The 17,655-nt window shown below is 48.6% G+C and overlaps 1 protein-coding gene across 2 annotated transcripts; it reads left to right on the top strand.

Moving 5' to 3' along the window:
- The first annotated feature begins 1,549 nt into the window (after positions 1–1,549).
- Positions 1,550–17,064, top strand: WNT2 (Wnt family member 2). 2 transcript variants are annotated; one of them, XM_038179924.2, is made up of 5 exons: positions 1,550–1,858; positions 2,163–2,386; positions 4,807–5,084; positions 8,129–8,393; positions 15,337–17,064. In XM_038179924.2, the coding sequence occupies exons 1-5, from the start codon at positions 1,779–1,781 to the stop codon at positions 15,564–15,566; spliced, it is 1,077 nt and encodes a 358-aa protein (XP_038035852.1). In that variant the 5' UTR covers positions 1,550–1,778; the 3' UTR covers positions 15,567–17,064. The 2 variants fall into 2 exon arrangements, with proteins under 2 accessions (XP_038035852.1, XP_038035848.1); XM_038179920.2 differs by having other exon boundaries at positions 1,597–1,858; positions 4,811–5,084.
- The last annotated feature ends 591 nt before the right edge of the window (positions 17,065–17,655 follow it).

Consider the following 17,655-nt stretch of genomic DNA (forward strand, 5'->3'; position numbering starts at 1 on the left):
AACCCATTTAAGGGTTTGGTTTTTGTTTTGGACTAAATATTCTTCCCAGCTGAGCCTTCCTCTTCACCTGACTGCAGGAACACGTTTGACTACATTATTTTCACTGTATTGAAAAGCCTCAGCTCAACTTCATGAGGTGTGTATGGAATGAGTCGGGCTCTCAGTGCTCCTGCCTTGTCTCTTGTCATCTGCATAGCGCATGGCACAGTGTCTTGACAAGAAATGGCGTACACGTACTCACTGGAGGCAAACACGGCCCTAGGAGCGTGGTCTCTGGGGCTGCACACGGAGCATCTTCTGGAGAGGAGGAGGAGGAGGGCAGCGTTAATCGCTGCTGTGGGTTGCTGCAAGTGAAGGTGCTGCTGTTAATGGGGAAGGTTATTGGGGAAAAGCCCGTGGGTCAGCTGCTTGCTGCACACCTGAGGAGGCTGGGGGGGAGCTGTGAGGGCTGCGGCCTCTGCTCAGAAAGGCCTCAACTGCTGGAGTTGGCTGTCCTGTCCCTGCCATGTCTTCTTTCCCCTATGAACTGATCCAAGCTGCGTGTCCCGTACTCTTCTGCAACTGAAGCTGGTTTCTGCCTGAAAAGGGGATTTTTTTTTTCTTTCACATCGATACTATCTTACCAAATAGCTTGAGTGCCCAGCTGTTGGTTTTGGGATCGCCTAGGGTCAGTGACCAGAACCGAGGTTCCTACTGGACAAGCAGTGCTGCTGTAGGACCAGCGACGTGCTCCAGGCTTTATTCCCCTCTCCCGGAGGCTGCAGCCCAGAGCTTTTCTCCTGCGGGGCGTGGTTGCTTTGTCTCTGGTTTGGGTTTGGGTTGGTTTTCGGGGCGTAGTTTCCCAAGTTTGATCGAGAAGCAGGTGAACGGCACCGCCTCAGGCATTGCCACAACTCGGCTTCTTGCGTTTTCTTCCTCCAACGCTAGAGGCTGGCGGCTGTCACCTCAGCACCTCCCCAGCACCAGCCCCGAACTGCTGCCTGCAGCGGCGGTCCCATAGGGCGGTCCCGCTCCGCCGCCCTTTGCCTTATTGCCCGGCTTTTCCCCCTGGGCCGGCTCCTGCAGGCGGCGGGGCTGAGCGCTGTGCTCCCGGGGTTATTTGGGGACCTGGCCACAGGTGTCTGGGTTAGGACCGGGCCTTTCCCTCGGGGTCAGGGTGTGCTGCGGGGCTGGGAGCGGCTGCGGTCCTGCTGGGGGGGGGGAAAGAAAGTGGGTAAAGGTGCTGATTTGCACCCACCAGCACGCAGCTTCCCCTGAAAACTCTCGGGGGCCCGTGCTGGCATCGCGGTGGGCTTGGGGAGGAGATGGGGCAGTGCCGGTTCCCCCGGGGGCAGGAGGTGGTGGGGTGAGGACCCCGGCCCTGAACTGGGGGTGCGCGGGGATCCCAGCACCGAGCCCCCGACCCCAGCTGGTGCCTGGGGCCGGCCGCTCGCTTGTGTAGGGTCAGCGGGAACCAACCGGCTCCTCGGGATTCCTGCCCGGGCGGAGGTGTTCCCTCCTCCTCCTCCTCTTCCCCCGAGTGTCTCTTGACATCATTTCATCCATCAGACTTACAGGAAAAAAAAAAAAAAAAAGCCACCGCGCACACAGCGCGAACCCACCCAGCCCGCGGCAGCCCCTCATTGCGCCGCGCCTGCAGGGGAGGCTCGGCGGGGAGCGGGGACCCCCGGCCCCCCAAAGGGAGCCGCCTCCAGCCCTCGGGGCCCCCCGGGCGCCCCCTCCTTCCATGGGCTTTCCCCTCGGCCTGCCCCGATGCGGAGCGCCGCCGCCTTCCCACCATGAGCTGGCTCGCCGGGATGTGGGGGCCGCTCCCCCTGCTGCTGCTCTGCGCCGCGCCGCGGGTCGGCTCCTCGTGGTGGTGAGGGGCCGGGGGGGGAGCGGTGCCGGGGGGCCCGGGGGACGGGACCCGCCGGGGGGCACCCGGGGCTTCACAGCGAGCATCTGGGTGCCGCTGGTGATGCCGTTTAGTTTTCGCTCAGGGCTTCTGGTTCGGTTCTTTAAGCGCCGCTTTGGGCTGCTGCGACCCCCGGAGCTCGGGGGGATGTAATGGGGCGGGGGGGGGGTCCCTGTCCCTGTCCCTGTCCCTGTCCCTGTCCCTGTCCCTGTCCCTGTCCCTGCTCCTGTCCATGCCCTGCCGCTGCCCTGCCGCTTGCCTCCCGCAGGTACATGGGGGCCGTGGGCTCGTCGCGGGTGATGTGCGACAACGTGCCGGGGCTGGTGAGCCGGCAGCGGCAGCTGTGCCGCCGGCACCCCGAGGCCATGCTCTCCATCGGCCGCGGCGTGGCCGCCTGGACGGCCGAGTGCCAGCACCAGTTCCGCCGGCACCGCTGGGACTGCAGCGCCCTGGAGCGGGGGCAGCGCCTGCTCGGCCGCGTCCTGCAGCGCAGTGAGTGCGGGGTCAGGGGACGGGGGGCGCGGGGGGGGGGTTGGGGGGCACGGGGCGCACCCGCGGCACCCCCCGGGGGAGAAGCGAGGGGCGAGGCGAGGCGAGGCGAGGCGTGCCGGCAGCGGAAGATGAGATGTGCCTCCCTCAGGGGGTGGCGAGGCGCTGGGGAAGGCTGCCCGGAGCAGCTGTGGATGCCCCATCCCTGGAGGTGTCCAAGGCCAGGCTGGATGGGGCTTTGGGCAGCCTGGTCCGGTGGGAGGTGTCCCTGCACATGGCAGGGGGTTGGAGTTTGGCAGTCTTTAAGGTCCCTTCCAACCCAAACCGTTCTGGGATCCTACGATAAGAAGCACTGCTTTGCTTAAAAGCCACCGTTAAATCATAAAGAGCTGAGGTTCAGAAAGAGAATTTGGGTATTTTAGCGGTTGGCCATGCAGTTCCCGCATTGTTTCAGCACGTACTGCACCCCAAAAAGGGCTACAGAGAAATGGGGGCTCCAGAGCGCAGCCGCCCAGCCCCAGCTGGGGACCCCAGCACCACGCCGTGGGCTGAAAGGGGCTGTAGGCATCCCGAGAGGGTCCCAGCTCAGCAGGACAGGGATGGCAGGTGACGACCCCTCCCATGTACCAGTCCCTCCTGGAGCATTTCCCCAGGAAGCACAGAGCAGCGTGCAGCCTCCCAAAGGGCGCCTGTGCCCCTGCCACAGGGAGCCGAGCAGTGGGATCGCACCCCTGCAGCCCCGCCGAACGGTGACTGCCCAGAACCAGCCTCGTGCTCCCACAGCAATTATTTCTGAGTCACCGCCGACGTCAGCCGCAGTTTTCAGCTGAAGCTTTGGATGAGGTTTGTGTCTGGTGGAGCACGGCCTGGTTCCGAGGAGGCCATGTCATAAACAAGTCAAAGCGCAGTTTGCCCTGAACTGGAATTTTCACTTGTAGGCTTATAGGAGAGAAGTCAGACACAAGGCGTCTGTGCTGTACGCTGAGCCTGATTAGGCAGTGATTGCAATGGGAAGCGTTGCCTGATGCTGCTCTAATTTGAAATGTTTTTGATTAACTTAATAAACTCAAATGAAACATTTTTCTTCCAACGACATCAAGTGTTTCTTTTTAATTAACGTGCTAAGAAGTTGCAAAGTTTCTGAGCATGTTTTCTCAGAAATGAAGTTTTCCAAAGAGCGTGATTTGTAACAAGCCAAGATTTCTTTTGCGTGACTTTGAAGCCAGTGTAGGAAAGGCAGGGTTTGCCCAGTGCTTTTGCAAATTTTTAGCTGTAGTTTGCTGAAGGTTTGCACAGCACACAGAGCTCAAGGGGCCATTCGTATTTGAGCACCTAGATGCTGCTGGAATATAAAAACTCAACAATAAGCTATATGGTGTAATGCTGAAGTCATCCTGTTTTCCCTAAAATGAAATTACAGGTAACATCATTGCCTCTTTGGGGTCCTGCTTACTGCGATGATATTATCTAAGGGTGAGGACTGCTCAGAACGGGTATTGCTCATTGCCAGTGGCCCCAGCTACTGCACAATTTGCTTGCTAAAAACCTTCCTGAGGCTGAAAATGTCCCGTTACCATAGAGAGAGTTGTGTCAATAAAACAGCTCTGTATTGTACATTATTGCATCTTAAGACAGACTTAAAAAATAAACTTATGCAATCTTTGCATTGAAATAGGTACCCTGGAGTAGGCATACACTAGAAATATTGATGGTCTTTGATAAAATAAATTAACTTCATTAAGAGGAGGGAAAACTGCCTGAGCAGTTGGGGTGTGGAAGTCACATCTGCGAGGCCAAATCCTGCCTGGAGTATTACACAAGCAGTGCCACTGATTTCACAGAACTTGTTTGTATGAACTAAGGCCACCAGGCTTGGCTCTAGACAGAAAAGTTAAATTTAACTTATCCTCAGGAAAAAGACCCCACAGATTTCTCACTACTGTCTTTGAAGCACGCAAGATTATTCCAAGTGCCTCAGAAGAGGAAAAGCTAGTTTCAAAAGTGGGTTGCAGGATTTTGCAACATACGTGTCGTTTCAGTGTCCCTGTTTAATGGCTTCTTAAACTGCTCTCTGAAATAGCACTTCATATATTTTTCTAAATCGACAAAACAGGATAGAAACACCAGCTGTCCTGTTCATGTATCTGTGCAAAACAACTGATCCGTGAAAGTAAATTAATCAATATCAGGAACAAACTTATAATGTTTTCCAACTCCAACACTATATTGATGAGCTTTTACCAGGGAGGGGTCCAAGTTTAAGCCATGACTAATTCTGACTCCGGGGAACATGCATTTGTGCGATTTCAGCCCAGTTTTGTCTTTTGCTTAGCAAAAAGTCCAGCATAGCTGACTTTTAACTGTTAGGATAGCTGCTCCGAGCAGCTACCTCAATGATTTGTAAAGCAGCCTCTTTGTTTCAGGCAGTCGGGAATCTGCTTTTGTCCACGCCATCTCCTCCGCCGGGGTAGTTTTTGCTATCACGAGGGCATGTAGCCAAGGAGAGCTGAAATCCTGCTCCTGCGATCCCAAGAAGAAAGGCTCAGCGAAGGACAGCAAGGGCCATTTCGACTGGGGCGGCTGCAGCGATAACATTGACTACGGCGTTAAATTCGCCAGGGCCTTCGTGGATGCCAAAGAGAGGAAAGGCAAAGATGCGAGAGCGCTGATGAACCTGCACAACAACAGGGCTGGAAGGAAGGTGGGTGTCCATCCCCCTGGCGCCTGGAAATGCTCTCGGTGAGCTCTCATGGTGCTGGGCAGGTAACTGCTGGCTCTCGCTTGCCAGTCTCAACAGTTAGGAAAGAGTACGGGATGAGTGCAAGACCAAGAGGCCATTTCCATCCCCCTTGAAGGTTCAGTGTGACAGGGGGTCCCACATACAGAAAGAGCTATGGCTCATCAGTGCCCCCCTCCAAGTCCATTCAGGGATTCCTTCTGTAGGAAGATGAACATAGGAACAAATCTTTGCAGGGTCATTGTGGATGGAAGTTTTGTTTTGAGCCTAATCCTTACACCTGACCCTTATATATGGAGTTTTTACTTCTGATTAATAAAAAATAGAAGTTCCTAAGGGAGGCTGAAGACCACGCTAAAGAGCAGGCTGGATTATTAATGAGTAAATTCAAAATACCATTGGAGAAAAAAAAAAAAAATTACTATCTATTCCTCCGTGTGTATGGTAAACCAACACACAGAATGGGCAGAGATGAAATAGAATTACTTCAATTTTTAAGAAAACAGTCATAACACATGTAACTCCAAAAGGCTTCAGCCTCAACCTGCTCTCAACAAAAACCCTTCTCTAAACGTTGTATGAAAATCCCATTCTTTAATTTCAACAAAAAGAATCCTCACTTTGTTATTTATTGCAAGGGACTGGAGGGAGTAGTTGCCAGGCATATCGCCCACTGCTAGTGCAAGGGCTGAGGAAGTCATGCACTGATATTTGGCAGTGGTGATGATACGTAATAAGAGTAGTGCACATAGCTGGAATATGCTGTTTCATTATTCAAAATGTGTTCAAAATTGCCTGCATCCATATCATCTGAAATAATACAGAAAGATATTTTTTATTGCTACACCTAGTGCCTCTAAGACAAAGAGCCTTCTTGGGTTTTGTGTCTTGTTCTTCTTAATTTAATACATTCAGTAGGAAGTAAATTGTTCATATTCTGATCTTTTTGTATTAAAAAGTTCCCTTAATATACTATTAAAATGTCTTACATTAACTAGCCTGTATTAGAAAAAAAAATCTAATTGTCATGAATTGTACTGAAAACAAATGATTTTTCTTCAAGAACACCTTTGTTGCACCTGTTTGTTACCAGCAGGTACAACTAGTATATAACACAGCCAGATGAGGCTATTCAGAGCAGTGATATACACGGCTGTGGTACACAACTGGGGGGGAGCCAAGCTAATATAGCTGCTGGTAAGTTACTGCCCAAAAGAGGCTGCAGTCTACTGCACAAGCAAAGACTTCATGGGGGAGAATTAGCTCCATGCTGGGAAGTTCTTTCTGTGATGGTCAAATATTTTAGTAAATGTAAATATATATATATATATGCAAAATAGTATGACAGCATTGGTAAGTAGGTAGGCTTTTTGATTTATTAAAAATAATCAACGCATTCTCATATGCTTTAGGGCCTGCTTTACAGAAAGTGCTGCTGATCTGCACCCACGGTTCAGTGGTGTAGGCTGAGTTTTGCAGGCACCTTGCTGCCCCAGCCCACCCACAAGCCAAGGTTTTTTCACACCCACAAAAGGGGAGACCTGTGTTGGTAGGTTCCTCTTAAATCTAGACTGTTCAGATTTTACTAATTCAAAAATACACTGAATAAGTGTTTGTAGTAATCTCATAGGAATCATGCAAAGTAATATGCTGTGTATCAGTACAGGGACACCACCGGCAAAATAAGTGCTGCATCCTGATGTGCTTCAGGTATTCAAGGCCTCAGTCCAACAAGTTCTTTTAAACTTAGCTGTAGTTTCTCAGATAATTAAAACCAAGCATCTGTTTAAATCCCTTTCTGAGCAGAATCCCAGTCCTACTTTTTCTCTGAAGTTGTCACAAATACAACTTACCAGTTGGAAGGAAGAAGAATCATACTTTGGCTACGTAACACATCCTTACTTTATCACCAAGTGCTTGAATGGGAAGTGCTGTTCTGCTATGCAGCAGTGTCACTTCTGGTCATACACCTTTTCTCTCTGTTATCCTCTTCTTATGATGCTGTTCCTCTTGTACAAACTCTAAAACGTTCATATTTCATGAACCTTTAAGGCATAATATTTGTAGATCAGATATCCATGTCTTCAGAATTAGGAATGAATTATTTATTGTATATGAGCCCATCTGTTGTTCCCTAACATCATATAGATAGCTTAAATGTTTGAGATGAAGCTGAAATGGCTTTCATGCTATCCAGACATTGAATTAATGATGAAGGTGATCACTGCAAACTAATGAAGGTCATTCTCTAAAATGTTTGTTAAAAAGTTTTATAAGCATTTTACAAATATCTTATTTCTAAATTGTATGTGGATCAAATGCCTAGCCCAGATCTGGTGTTTTGTAGAGGCTCTGTAAAAACACTTCAATATGAAATGCTTATGATTTTCAAGGCAGTAATTAAAACGCCATCTACATCTGCATAGGCATTTAGATACCATGCCTAAGAGCTGTTTGATGAGTCGGACTGTATCGTCAACTTTTTCACGGTAAATTTAGATCTGACTGCAATACAATTTCCATTAACAATTCAACACTGTAAATCTTACAGTATTCTCTGGATTTTTTTTCCATACAACGTAAGTGTCCATGTCAAAGAGCAACTCCATGAAGCTGACATAGGGATGCTCAGTATGGCGGTGCTTCAGCTTGAGCAATGGTGCAATGGGGTACCTTCGCCTATCGAGGGGCTGAGTGATTCTGTTCATTACCCAGATTATTTCCTTCTGTCCGAGCTGTGATCTGGCATTATAGTGTGCTAGAGGTCTTTGGGGTGACTGGCGGGGGGGAGGCAAGGACACCCTCGGAGGTTTGGTAGTATGGTTGAGTAAAGCAAGCAGAGCAGACCAACCATGCGAGGCTAACTTGATGCTACCAGTGGGTGTCACTACAGACCGTGGTTTCAAGACCCATTGCAAGCCTGGCATTACAGGATCAATGGAAAAGGATTGAGAAGCTTAAATGACAGTTTGTTTTACCTGTGTATATTTTACTGCGTTTCTAAACAGGCCGTGAAGCGGTTTTTGAAACAGGAGTGCAAATGTCACGGTGTGAGTGGATCATGCACTCTAAGGACCTGTTGGCTGGCCATGGCAGACTTTAGGAAAACAGGAGATTATCTGTGGAAGAAATACAATGGAGCGATTCAGGTGGTCATGAATCAAGATGGCACGGGTTTCACTGTGGCTAATAAGAGATTTAAGAAGCCAACTAAGAATGACCTGGTATACTTTGAAAGCTCTCCAGACTACTGTATCAGGGACAGGGATGTAGGTAAGCCTCTATCATTACACATGAATGGTTTTATTTCAGACATTTGTACTTTGAAGGTCAAAAAATATCATTATTAATGAGTGTATATATATAAATCCATGCATATAACCAGCAGGACACAGGAAGGAAAATGTTCTGGAAGGATGGCTCTGCACAAGAATGATAGATCCGCAATGTCTCTAGATGTACGATAGCCAGTTCTAATACAATTCAGCAGTTTCTTCCAGATACTATGGAGCCATGGAGACTCTGCAAGGCAAAGGTTGCTTTTGGGACAAGTTTGAGCTACGCTCTGGAGGCTGCTCCATGCCATAATGCAGCCACGTGTATACTCGTATTTCATAGCTCAGTGCAGAGCTGCCAGGTCCTGTGCAGAACCAAGTCCTGTGTTGTCCCCATGGTACCATCTTGGTTACACTGCTTCTCTTCTGTATTGTAAACTCCCAAGAGACAGGTGCCCTTTATCTGCACATTCCTCACAGCTCGTTGTGGACAGTCTCTAGCTGCAGATGACCCTCTCCCCACAGGCATGAGATCTGGCAGCTCTGCTCTGGCACCAGTCAATGCACCATAGCATGGTGCAAAGTGGTCAGAGGATGTGCAGGTGACTGCAGGAGCACAGGTCAGCGGGGCACAGCATCCAAAGACACGGTGCTTACTCCTCTCTGTAAGTCAGCCTTGGCTCGGTCCATGACTACTATCATGTTTTCTGTAGAGTCGTGCCAGCCCCAGTGGGAAGAGGTGAAGTTTCAGGGCTGCTGTTAACACTGGATGTTTCTGCTTTCAGAGGTTTCAGTATAGGCTTTCAGTAGAGGCACCCTTAACAAAGTTCCAGGGTTCAAGGCATTGCCAAGCAGCACTAAGCATGCTAACAGCTCTTGAGCAGCATGTAGCATTTCCTGATGTGGCAATTAAGAACTAAAAAACAACTAAAGAAAAAGCAACAACTAAAAAAACAAAAACAAAAACAAAAAAAAAAAAGCCACATAAATTTGGAAAAGAGAGAGAGACTGAGTAATGTATGAAAGATGCTGTGGAACTAATTAATAGGTTGTATAACGTACCAGAGTGCACCCGGTATGACACATCCATAAGTATCTGGATAGCAGCGCAGCTTAGCTCTTTTTGGCACCACTGTGTATTTACAATCCAAGTTTACTTGGAACAAGCATTGCAAAACAACTGTACTTAAATAAGAACAATATGTGAAATCCTGGTCATGTACGATTGACTTCAGTGAACCCAGAATTTCATCCAGTACACTTACATTGTGTAGTGTTCCTGGTTAGTTAAGTAGTCAAGGTAATTTTAAATGTTATTTATGGCTTTTGCAGGTGGTACTTATTACCTGCACAAGAGCACGTTGTTCCTTGAGTAGTGACCGACACCATAAAATCTAATACTTTAATCCAGGTGAATAAATGGGCATATTGTGGCATTGTGCAGAGACTAGGATTGATTCAAAACTTGATTTCTTTGCAGACTAGGTTTTATCCAGAACTCATTTCTTGAAGCTGCTTTGCTCACTATAAGATCTGTGATGTTTTTCCCCTTAAAAGGAGAGCCAGTGCACGAGCCACTTCTGTGTCAAAAAGCCATTTAATCATCTCTGCAGTAAGCCTAGCCTAGCATGTCAGGCTCGTTATCGTGGAGGAGACTGGGCATTTGTCACCGCGGTGTGCTCTGCTCATTCGCCTGATGCTGTCAAGCCCGCCCGGAGATCGCAGCCTGACATACGCTTTTGCTCATCCCCAGATAACACTTCAGATGAGGCGTTTCTTTGCCGCTCAGAATCCTGAGAATGTGGTTGTTTTGAAGAGCACATTTTTGGAAAGCTGTAGTAAACCTTCAGTGGGAACGGGAACAATTCTGCGGGATTGCCTGCTACTCTCATGGAGCGAAGAAGGAATCAGATAAACACAAGCTGATCTGAGTTCAACAGAGATAACATCAGCAGCTGAGCAGCATTTTTTCTTGATTAGTTTTATTTTGCCCTGTTGAGCACTCCAGAGCATTAGCCCTGTTAGATGATTGGAGGTTAAATGAAATGAGATTATAGAAGTTTGAGTTCGGAAATATGCGGACAGCATCTCAGTGTCAGCTAAATGTAATACCACAGTACTTTATCATGCCCTTGAATATAGCTCTGCCTTTCATTCTCCAGGGAATTCAAGCAATTTAGTGCTTCAGAAAAACTGTGAATCTGGAGTTTGATTAGTATCAGGGCTGAACGAAGGATTCCCGGAGCACATTTTATGAAGCACTGCAGCTTGACCAGGAGACAGCTTCACAAACTGTGAAATGACAAAGCCAGTATCCTCTGTGGCTTGGGTGTGTTAATACACATAAACCAGTAAATTAAAGGTACTCGGGAGTTGTATCACCAGCGATCTATCCAAAAAACCCCGCATCTCGCCTCCTCCTGTTGGAGCTTGTAGCTTTGGCTTTTCTCTCTGGTGGCAGGCAGCCATCGGAGGGTGCTGTCACTGGATACACCCCAGCAGTCTGTCCGGGAGGGGCAGTTGGACGTACGTACATGAATCACCCCAGCAAAGTGAAAACTGCTGTATTATTATTTTTTTCCTAGAAGGAAAAGAGGAGTCATTGCTTTGGGGAGAGAGATAATTTGTGGCAACCACTAATAGCAACTCGCTTAATAGCAAGAGTGCATAATAAGCCAACTACTTCTATCTAGCATTAAGATTGCATGACTTTTAGAAAAGGACCAGAGGAAGGTTTTCACAAGTGTTCAGAAGTCACTGGATTCTGCTCATGTGGAAGCCAAAATCATTTTTTCCCCACATTTTTGTACTCATAGTTCAATAGAAGCAGAGGTTGAACATCCATGAGGGCTTTTGAAAACCCTGTTGTGAACTTACAAATTTTGACATGCTTTGCATGTTGTTCCCTTATATTAACATGAATTGCCAGCTGCCAAAATCAGTAAAAGCATACCCAGGACTATACATAGAGAGACTGGTTAGAGATGATAATGCTGCAAAAAGAAATAAAGTGAAGGTTTTACTGGTGGCAGCCCAGGTGTAGCATGCACTAGTATATCCCTAATGTGCAACTTCACCTCAGAAATGCCCTAAACAAAAGCCTCCTTTGTCTGCTTGTAAACTTCTGGTAGAAACAGGTTAATTTTTTAAATGTTGCCCTTTTGCCATCCATGCAGGCTAGGTTGATTGAAAACTGTAGCAAGTTTATCACATTTTGAACATGGTGCAAAAGCGGAGAATGCTTTGGGAATAAGTGCGTGAGCAGCCATAGCATGGACATCACCAGTTCACTGGTAGATCCTCTATTGTGGGCTGTTTGTAGAGTCTGTTAAAGCCAAGTAATGTATTCCTAAAAAAAATCAATCCAGCAGGTTTATTAAAAATTAATTTGTGCAGAGCACCCATAAAACTTGGGCAGTGTTTGGGTGAAACCTCTTCCTGCAGGGAGACCCCCACCTAACTCACCCCAAGGTTTACTGCAGGCTGAGCTCGGTTATGTGCTTAGGGTAGCTGGGATGGAGTTGCGAGAGCACCTCTCCAAGGTGGATGAGATAATGAAATCGCCTTGGTGAGCAAGGGTTGACTTTTTGCAATTGTTGTGGTAGCAGCAAGGCTTTGGCCCACTGAAGGTGGTGGTGGAGCGAAGAGATGGGCCCTGCCCATGTGCAGATGTTCTCAGGACCTGCTGATAACCCTTCTGAGATGTACCCCAAGCTGTTCTGAGTCATCCACAGGTTTCTCCCAGCGCTTGTTTGGTCCCAGTTTGGGTGCCATCAGAGCTGCCTCTGCCTACATGTGGGCCGGGGGTGGCACACCTGGGTCGGGAACGTGTGGTACCAGTCTCTCGTGTCCCCGACAAGTGGGCACGTGGCTGTGTCTGTCTGAGAACTCATTCACAGCAGTTCTCTTATTTTACCACCCCATCTAGGCCATTTGCTACATTTCAGAGATGAATAAGGAAGGCCAAATCTGGAGTGAAAGAAAAACATGAAATTAAATTACAGCCTGCAGAGTACTGGTGTTGGGTGAGACGTGTTAGCACTCGAAGCGTGCAACCTGTGGAGAGAAGCCCATGTCGATCTCTGTCAGAAACTTTTCGCTAGGTTGTTCCCTGTGTGAATACTTGGCCTACATCTCCCAGCATTTGCACTGGCAATGTGTTAGGAGAAGTCCTGGCCCTCGGTCAGGGCAGGCTCTTGTTCCCTCAGGGGCCGAGGAGGTGCCCTCAGGAACAGGCTACGCCAGCAACCAAGGATCCTCTGGGAGCTGGAGGACTGCAGCAGCCATTAGCGGCTATGGGAATTGGAGTCAGATGCATATTTACTGTTAACTGAATCTGGATAAGCTCTTCTTTAGTCAATATGTTTCTGTCTCTTTGTTGCAGCCCCACAAAACCCCAGCTCTTTCAGACAAGGCTGCTTCCCGAGGGCGCTGCCTGTGCCCTCAGACCCTCCTGTACTTGCCTGGTGTGCGTAGGGCCCTCGCGAATATTTCTTGATTTAAAAATTGTCTTCAGAGCCCCTTTTCTGTCAATACTTGCTTTTATTTATTTATTTGTTTTCCAAAATGCAGGTGTGGAAACTTGGTTATTGTTATCAGGGTTTTAACTTTTTTATTATTATCATTATTTAACGTGAATATTGAGTAGTGAACTTTATTGCTTGAAGCCAGTTTTTTAATCAATAGAAATCAAAGGGAAACACTCGTGTTATATAGGAATAAAGTCATCATAATGCTTTTGGAATGGAGAGAAAGTAGTTTTCAACTTTCCATATGTTTGCTCAAAAAATAACTGTGCAAACCAAGAAGAAAGGAAGGGTTTGATGTACAGGCCATGGAGTTGGCAGTATTCAAACCTGTGGATATCTTGGCAGGTACGATGTTGTGTGTCGGCATGGCAATTCTGAAACTTGAACTAAAAACAAAGAGGTTGCACGAAAATTTTCTGCAGGTTAGAACACAGTCCTGCCTCTTACGTGACGAGGAGGTGCGCTGCAGGTAGCAGGGCAGGAACAGCAAATCCTGCCCTTTTGCTCAGTTTCTGCTGGTGGCCTTGGCGCTGGAGCACCTCCAAGGAGTGCCGCGGTGTGCGTGGCTGCTCTGTCAGCTATTGCTCATCTTCTGTCTCGTGAAAGGGAATGGGTTTTGTGTGTGCGTGTGTCATAGCTGAGTTTGTTTTGGCAAGGGTTTTATGTTGAGGTGAGCTGAGTGTGTGTGTTGAATGCTGACAAAGAGTTGGAGGTGTCTGTCAGTCCCCAGTGGTGGAGCCCCAGCATGGGCTGCTGCATGTCCTGCTTTCCCTGGTGGGGTCAGGCGACCAGGGACTGTCCCCAGGCTCTGGCAGAGCCACAGAGATGCTGAAGGGGCTCTTTGAACTTCTCAAAAATGTTGGTTTTGCTCAGGAACCATGCCTTGCTATGAACCTTTCTCTTTCACCAGGTTCTGTGGATGATCTGGTCTCCTCCCCTAGTGGCACAGTGCTGCTGGTTGTGTGGTGGGTGACATCAGATGATACTGGCTTTTGACTATCTGCTAGGGGATGAAATCATTTTCTTTTTGAAGTCGGAGGCAAAACTCCCATAGAAGTCGGTGGGAGTTTCCCATTCAGGTTCTCTTGGCTGCTGTGTGATTTCCTCAAACATCTGGAAATCAGAACTCTGGGGCTGGGAAATAACCTGTGCTCGGCTGAGGAATGCTGCTGCTCCTTCCCGGGAAAGCTGCCGCACCTCATCGCAGCAGTTCCCAATGAATCCCCCTGACCTTATCGCAGAGGTTGGCGTGAGGTCTTCCTCCCACAGCAGTTTGAAACCTAACCCGAATCACTGTTATTACAGATTATTGTCCTCGACATAGCACATCCCACGGCCTAGGCATCCCAGGACTTCGTTACTGGGCCCCATCAGCGTGGTAAACCCCCAGGACAAGCCCCTACAAATGTGGTTATTTGGTTGAAGGCATTTTTCACAGCCTGGGATGCGATAGATGTGTCTGTGGGCTGCACAAGCACAGCACCGTGCAGCTCTTCCAGCTCTTTGTGCTGCCTCATGGATTGAGGCAAGCATGGTAGCCTGCAAGCAGGGTTTGGTTTGCTTCTGCCACAGGCTTCCGATGTGACCATGGGCAAGTCATGCAGCTCTGCATCCTCCCAGGTCCTTCACTGGTTTCTACACCAACATCAGGTGTTCCCTCAAACAGATGTGGCTTCAGCCTGCCCCCGAGCTCCCCTCCTGCCCCGGTGCTGGGCAGAGCTGGGCAAACAGGACAGGGCTGAGATGGGGACGGCAGAGCTCAGCCAGGCAGAGCAGCCAGGCCTAAGGACCAGAGCGTGTCTCTGGCCACACCACACATTCAGCGTGCCCTCTTCTGCGCCATGCTGGCCAGCTAGCAAGGGAGCCAGGCACGTGGCCCTCCATTCGGGCCACCTCCAGCCACTTTGTGCCCCCTGGGGATGGGCAGAGCTGTTCAAGTTGCTCTAGAGAGCTGCAAAGAGGCACGGGATGTCTCCCTGCCCTCCTTCTGTCCCTAGCAGGCTGTAAATAGTTTTGTGCGTTTTGTACCAGGAAAGAGCAGAAACCTTTGTACTTGCTCTGCGGGGATGTGTGGTGGCATGGATCATCAGCAGCCCCCTGGGCTGGTGTGCACAGGGGCTGTACACCACAGCCCAGTGCCCCAGTACCCAAAATGCCTGCTGTGGTGTTGGGTTTGGCAGAGACTCCAACCTTCAGCAGTGGAGGCACTGCCCAGCATGTCCCTTGCAGCCCTGGACGTAGTGGTTTGGAGTCTGGCAGCCCTCCCACAGCTCCTCTGCGGAGCGATGTGATGTTGCGGGATCAGATACCTCACAAACAATGTCTCATTTTCCTGTTTTTGTATGCTCTCTGTTCTCCCTTAAAACCCACCCCCTGCTCTTTCGAGTGACCTCCGCTGCCTTCCCCTTGCAGGGTCCCCAGGGACGGCCGGCCGGGTTTGCAACCAGACGTCCCGCGGCATGGACAGCTGCGAGGTGATGTGCTGCGGCCGAGGCTACGACACCGCACGCGTCAGCAGGATGACGAAGTGCGAGTGCAAGTTCCACTGGTGCTGCGCCGTGCGCTGCCAGGACTGCCTGGAGGTGGTGGATGTCCACACCTGCAAGGCGCCCAAGAGCGCTGCCTGGACGTCCCGGACATGACGGTTGGGTACTGCTGCCCTGCCTGGTCCACGCAGGGAATGCTTCCGAGGCCTCTGCTGGATTTACGCTGGTTTTGCCTTCGCCTTTTGTTACACAGAAGCTGCTCAATGACTATTACAGACTCTGCAGTGTTCACTTCATGTCTCCACGTGACCGCATTGTTGCACGGTTTGTGTAACAACCACGGCTGTGCTGGAAGGAGCTGCTTCTGTTGGGGCTGTCCCAACCAACACACAACTCTGAGCTCCTTGAGGGAAGTCCTTCCTGCTGCTGGACACACGGCGAGATGTCAGGATGAGCCATTTCGTACTGGATGCCACCAAACGTGGGGGCTGCGGGTTGCTACCACTTCCTGCTGAGGGCCTGCTGCTGCTCATAGCCATGCCCTGGGTACTCGGCCTACTGGGCTGAGACCTGGGCCCTGAGCAGGGACTCCTCCTTGGAAAACTTTGTGGCCAGGATGATTTTGAGGCTTTACCAGAGGTGAATTTGCTCACCCATCTGCTGTGGGGTGGTGTGTGCGCTGTGGTGGCCCTTACAGCTCTGGGCTATGAGGTGCGCTGGGCAGAGACTGGCCCATAGGGGAAAGCAAAGAGCAGCAGGAAACGTTCAACTGCAAGAGTCCCATCTGCTATTAAGGAGCCAAAGCGATTGTCTTAGGTATATATTTGTGAAAACTTGCCTTAAGGACTTACAAAAGGTTATTAATACTAACCACTGATGTTTGTTTTTTGTTTTTTCTTTTTGATCTGAAGGATCGAAGAAAAGTAATTCCAGCCCAATGACAGCTGGAGACAGGACACTAAACTACCTAAGGATAAGATTTCCTATTTTTCATTTACTGAATTTTACTGAAACGTTTGCAGAAATCTGATGGAGAAAGCAATACCTTGTCTTAATAACAATTGGGTTTCATTCTAAAGAATCTATCAACTCCTATGTTCTTTTAAATTTAATAAACCTAATATAAATGTGCTCAGAATGATACTTTCAGTTCTGATGGGGACTTCCAAATGAGCTTTTCTTGGAATGCATGCTGCACAAACTTGCAGCTGATTGTACATTGGCCTTTGATGGAGGCAGTTGTGAGCTGTGCCAGGTCTGTGTTCTGGGCTCAGATCAGCACAAAACAACAAAGTGCTGGAAATGTGCATAGGCTTATGAGGCCCTGAAGTTGTAGCCTCACAGGAGAGATGCTGGGGAGCTGTGTCAGACAGGGAACAGCCAGCTTGCTGAGGAGCAGAGGGAGGAAATGGGGCCAGTGCCACCAAGTCTAATAAGGTAGCCCTGGAAGGCTGTGGAAAAGCACCCATGAAGTGCAGGCACAGGCACAGTAATGAAAAAATAACTTCTGAAAGGGAGGTTGAATGGGTGACAGAAAATATTTCCATGGGAAAACAGAAAATGGAAAAATGGAAAAGACTGGAGGAATCTTAGTGTGTACAAACGGTGCGTGAAAAAATAATAGACAAGAAGCACACCATGGCAATAAAGCAAGGTGAGTAGTCAGGTTAATGTGTTTTTTGTTTTGTTTTGTTTTCAAAGAATATTAAAAAAGAATGTGTTTCTTTTTATTTTTTATTTTCATTCAAAGGTCTTGAGAGAGCAGTCATTTAAATCTGAAATTCATTTAGAAAAGCTTTAATCATTAAAAAGGGCAAGGCATCTCCAGAAGGCACAGCTGGCATTAAAAGATTAGGAGGATCCAGAACGCTATTTATCTGGACAAAATAATGTTCCCGTTAATGTGTACAGCACTAATGTAATGACCATGGTTAGAAATAAACAACAGTCATGCCACTGGGCATACACCCAGTGCTGGTGGGGATAGCCCTGCAGGTGTGCTAGTCACAGTGTGCACATTCCCCACGTGCATCCGCAGTGCACATATGTATATATCTGTACACACTTAAAGTTCGGTGGTTATGCTGGAAAGTCTGGCTCCAGGCTGGATACGCAAAATTTCACACCTAATTGTCTTTAGAGGTGAGCTCTGACGAGAATTTTTATTAAAATTTCATTGTGAAATTAAATGGAGTTCACAGTCTGGGCAAGGCCACGTTCTAAGCCTTAAAGAACCTAAAAGCAG

This window comes from Anas platyrhynchos, chromosome 1 (genome assembly GCF_047663525.1).
Source record: "Anas platyrhynchos isolate ZD024472 breed Pekin duck chromosome 1, IASCAAS_PekinDuck_T2T, whole genome shotgun sequence".
NCBI classification, from domain to species: domain Eukaryota; kingdom Metazoa; phylum Chordata; class Aves; order Anseriformes; family Anatidae; genus Anas; species Anas platyrhynchos.

Bases quoted from the DNA above. Each gene is read 5' to 3' on its own strand.
- WNT2 (XM_038179920.2), top strand. From the start codon at position 1,727: ATGGGCTTTCCCCTCGGCCTGCCCCGATGCGGAGCGCCGCCGCCTTCC. The intron at 1,859-2,162 runs GTGAGGGGCCGG...TGCCTCCCGCAG, and splicing joins CGGGTCGGCTCCTCGTGGTG to GTACATGGGGGCCGTGGGCT. The intron at 2,387-4,810 runs GTGAGTGCGGGG...TGTTTCAGGCAG, and splicing joins CGGCCGCGTCCTGCAGCGCA to TCGGGAATCTGCTTTTGTCC.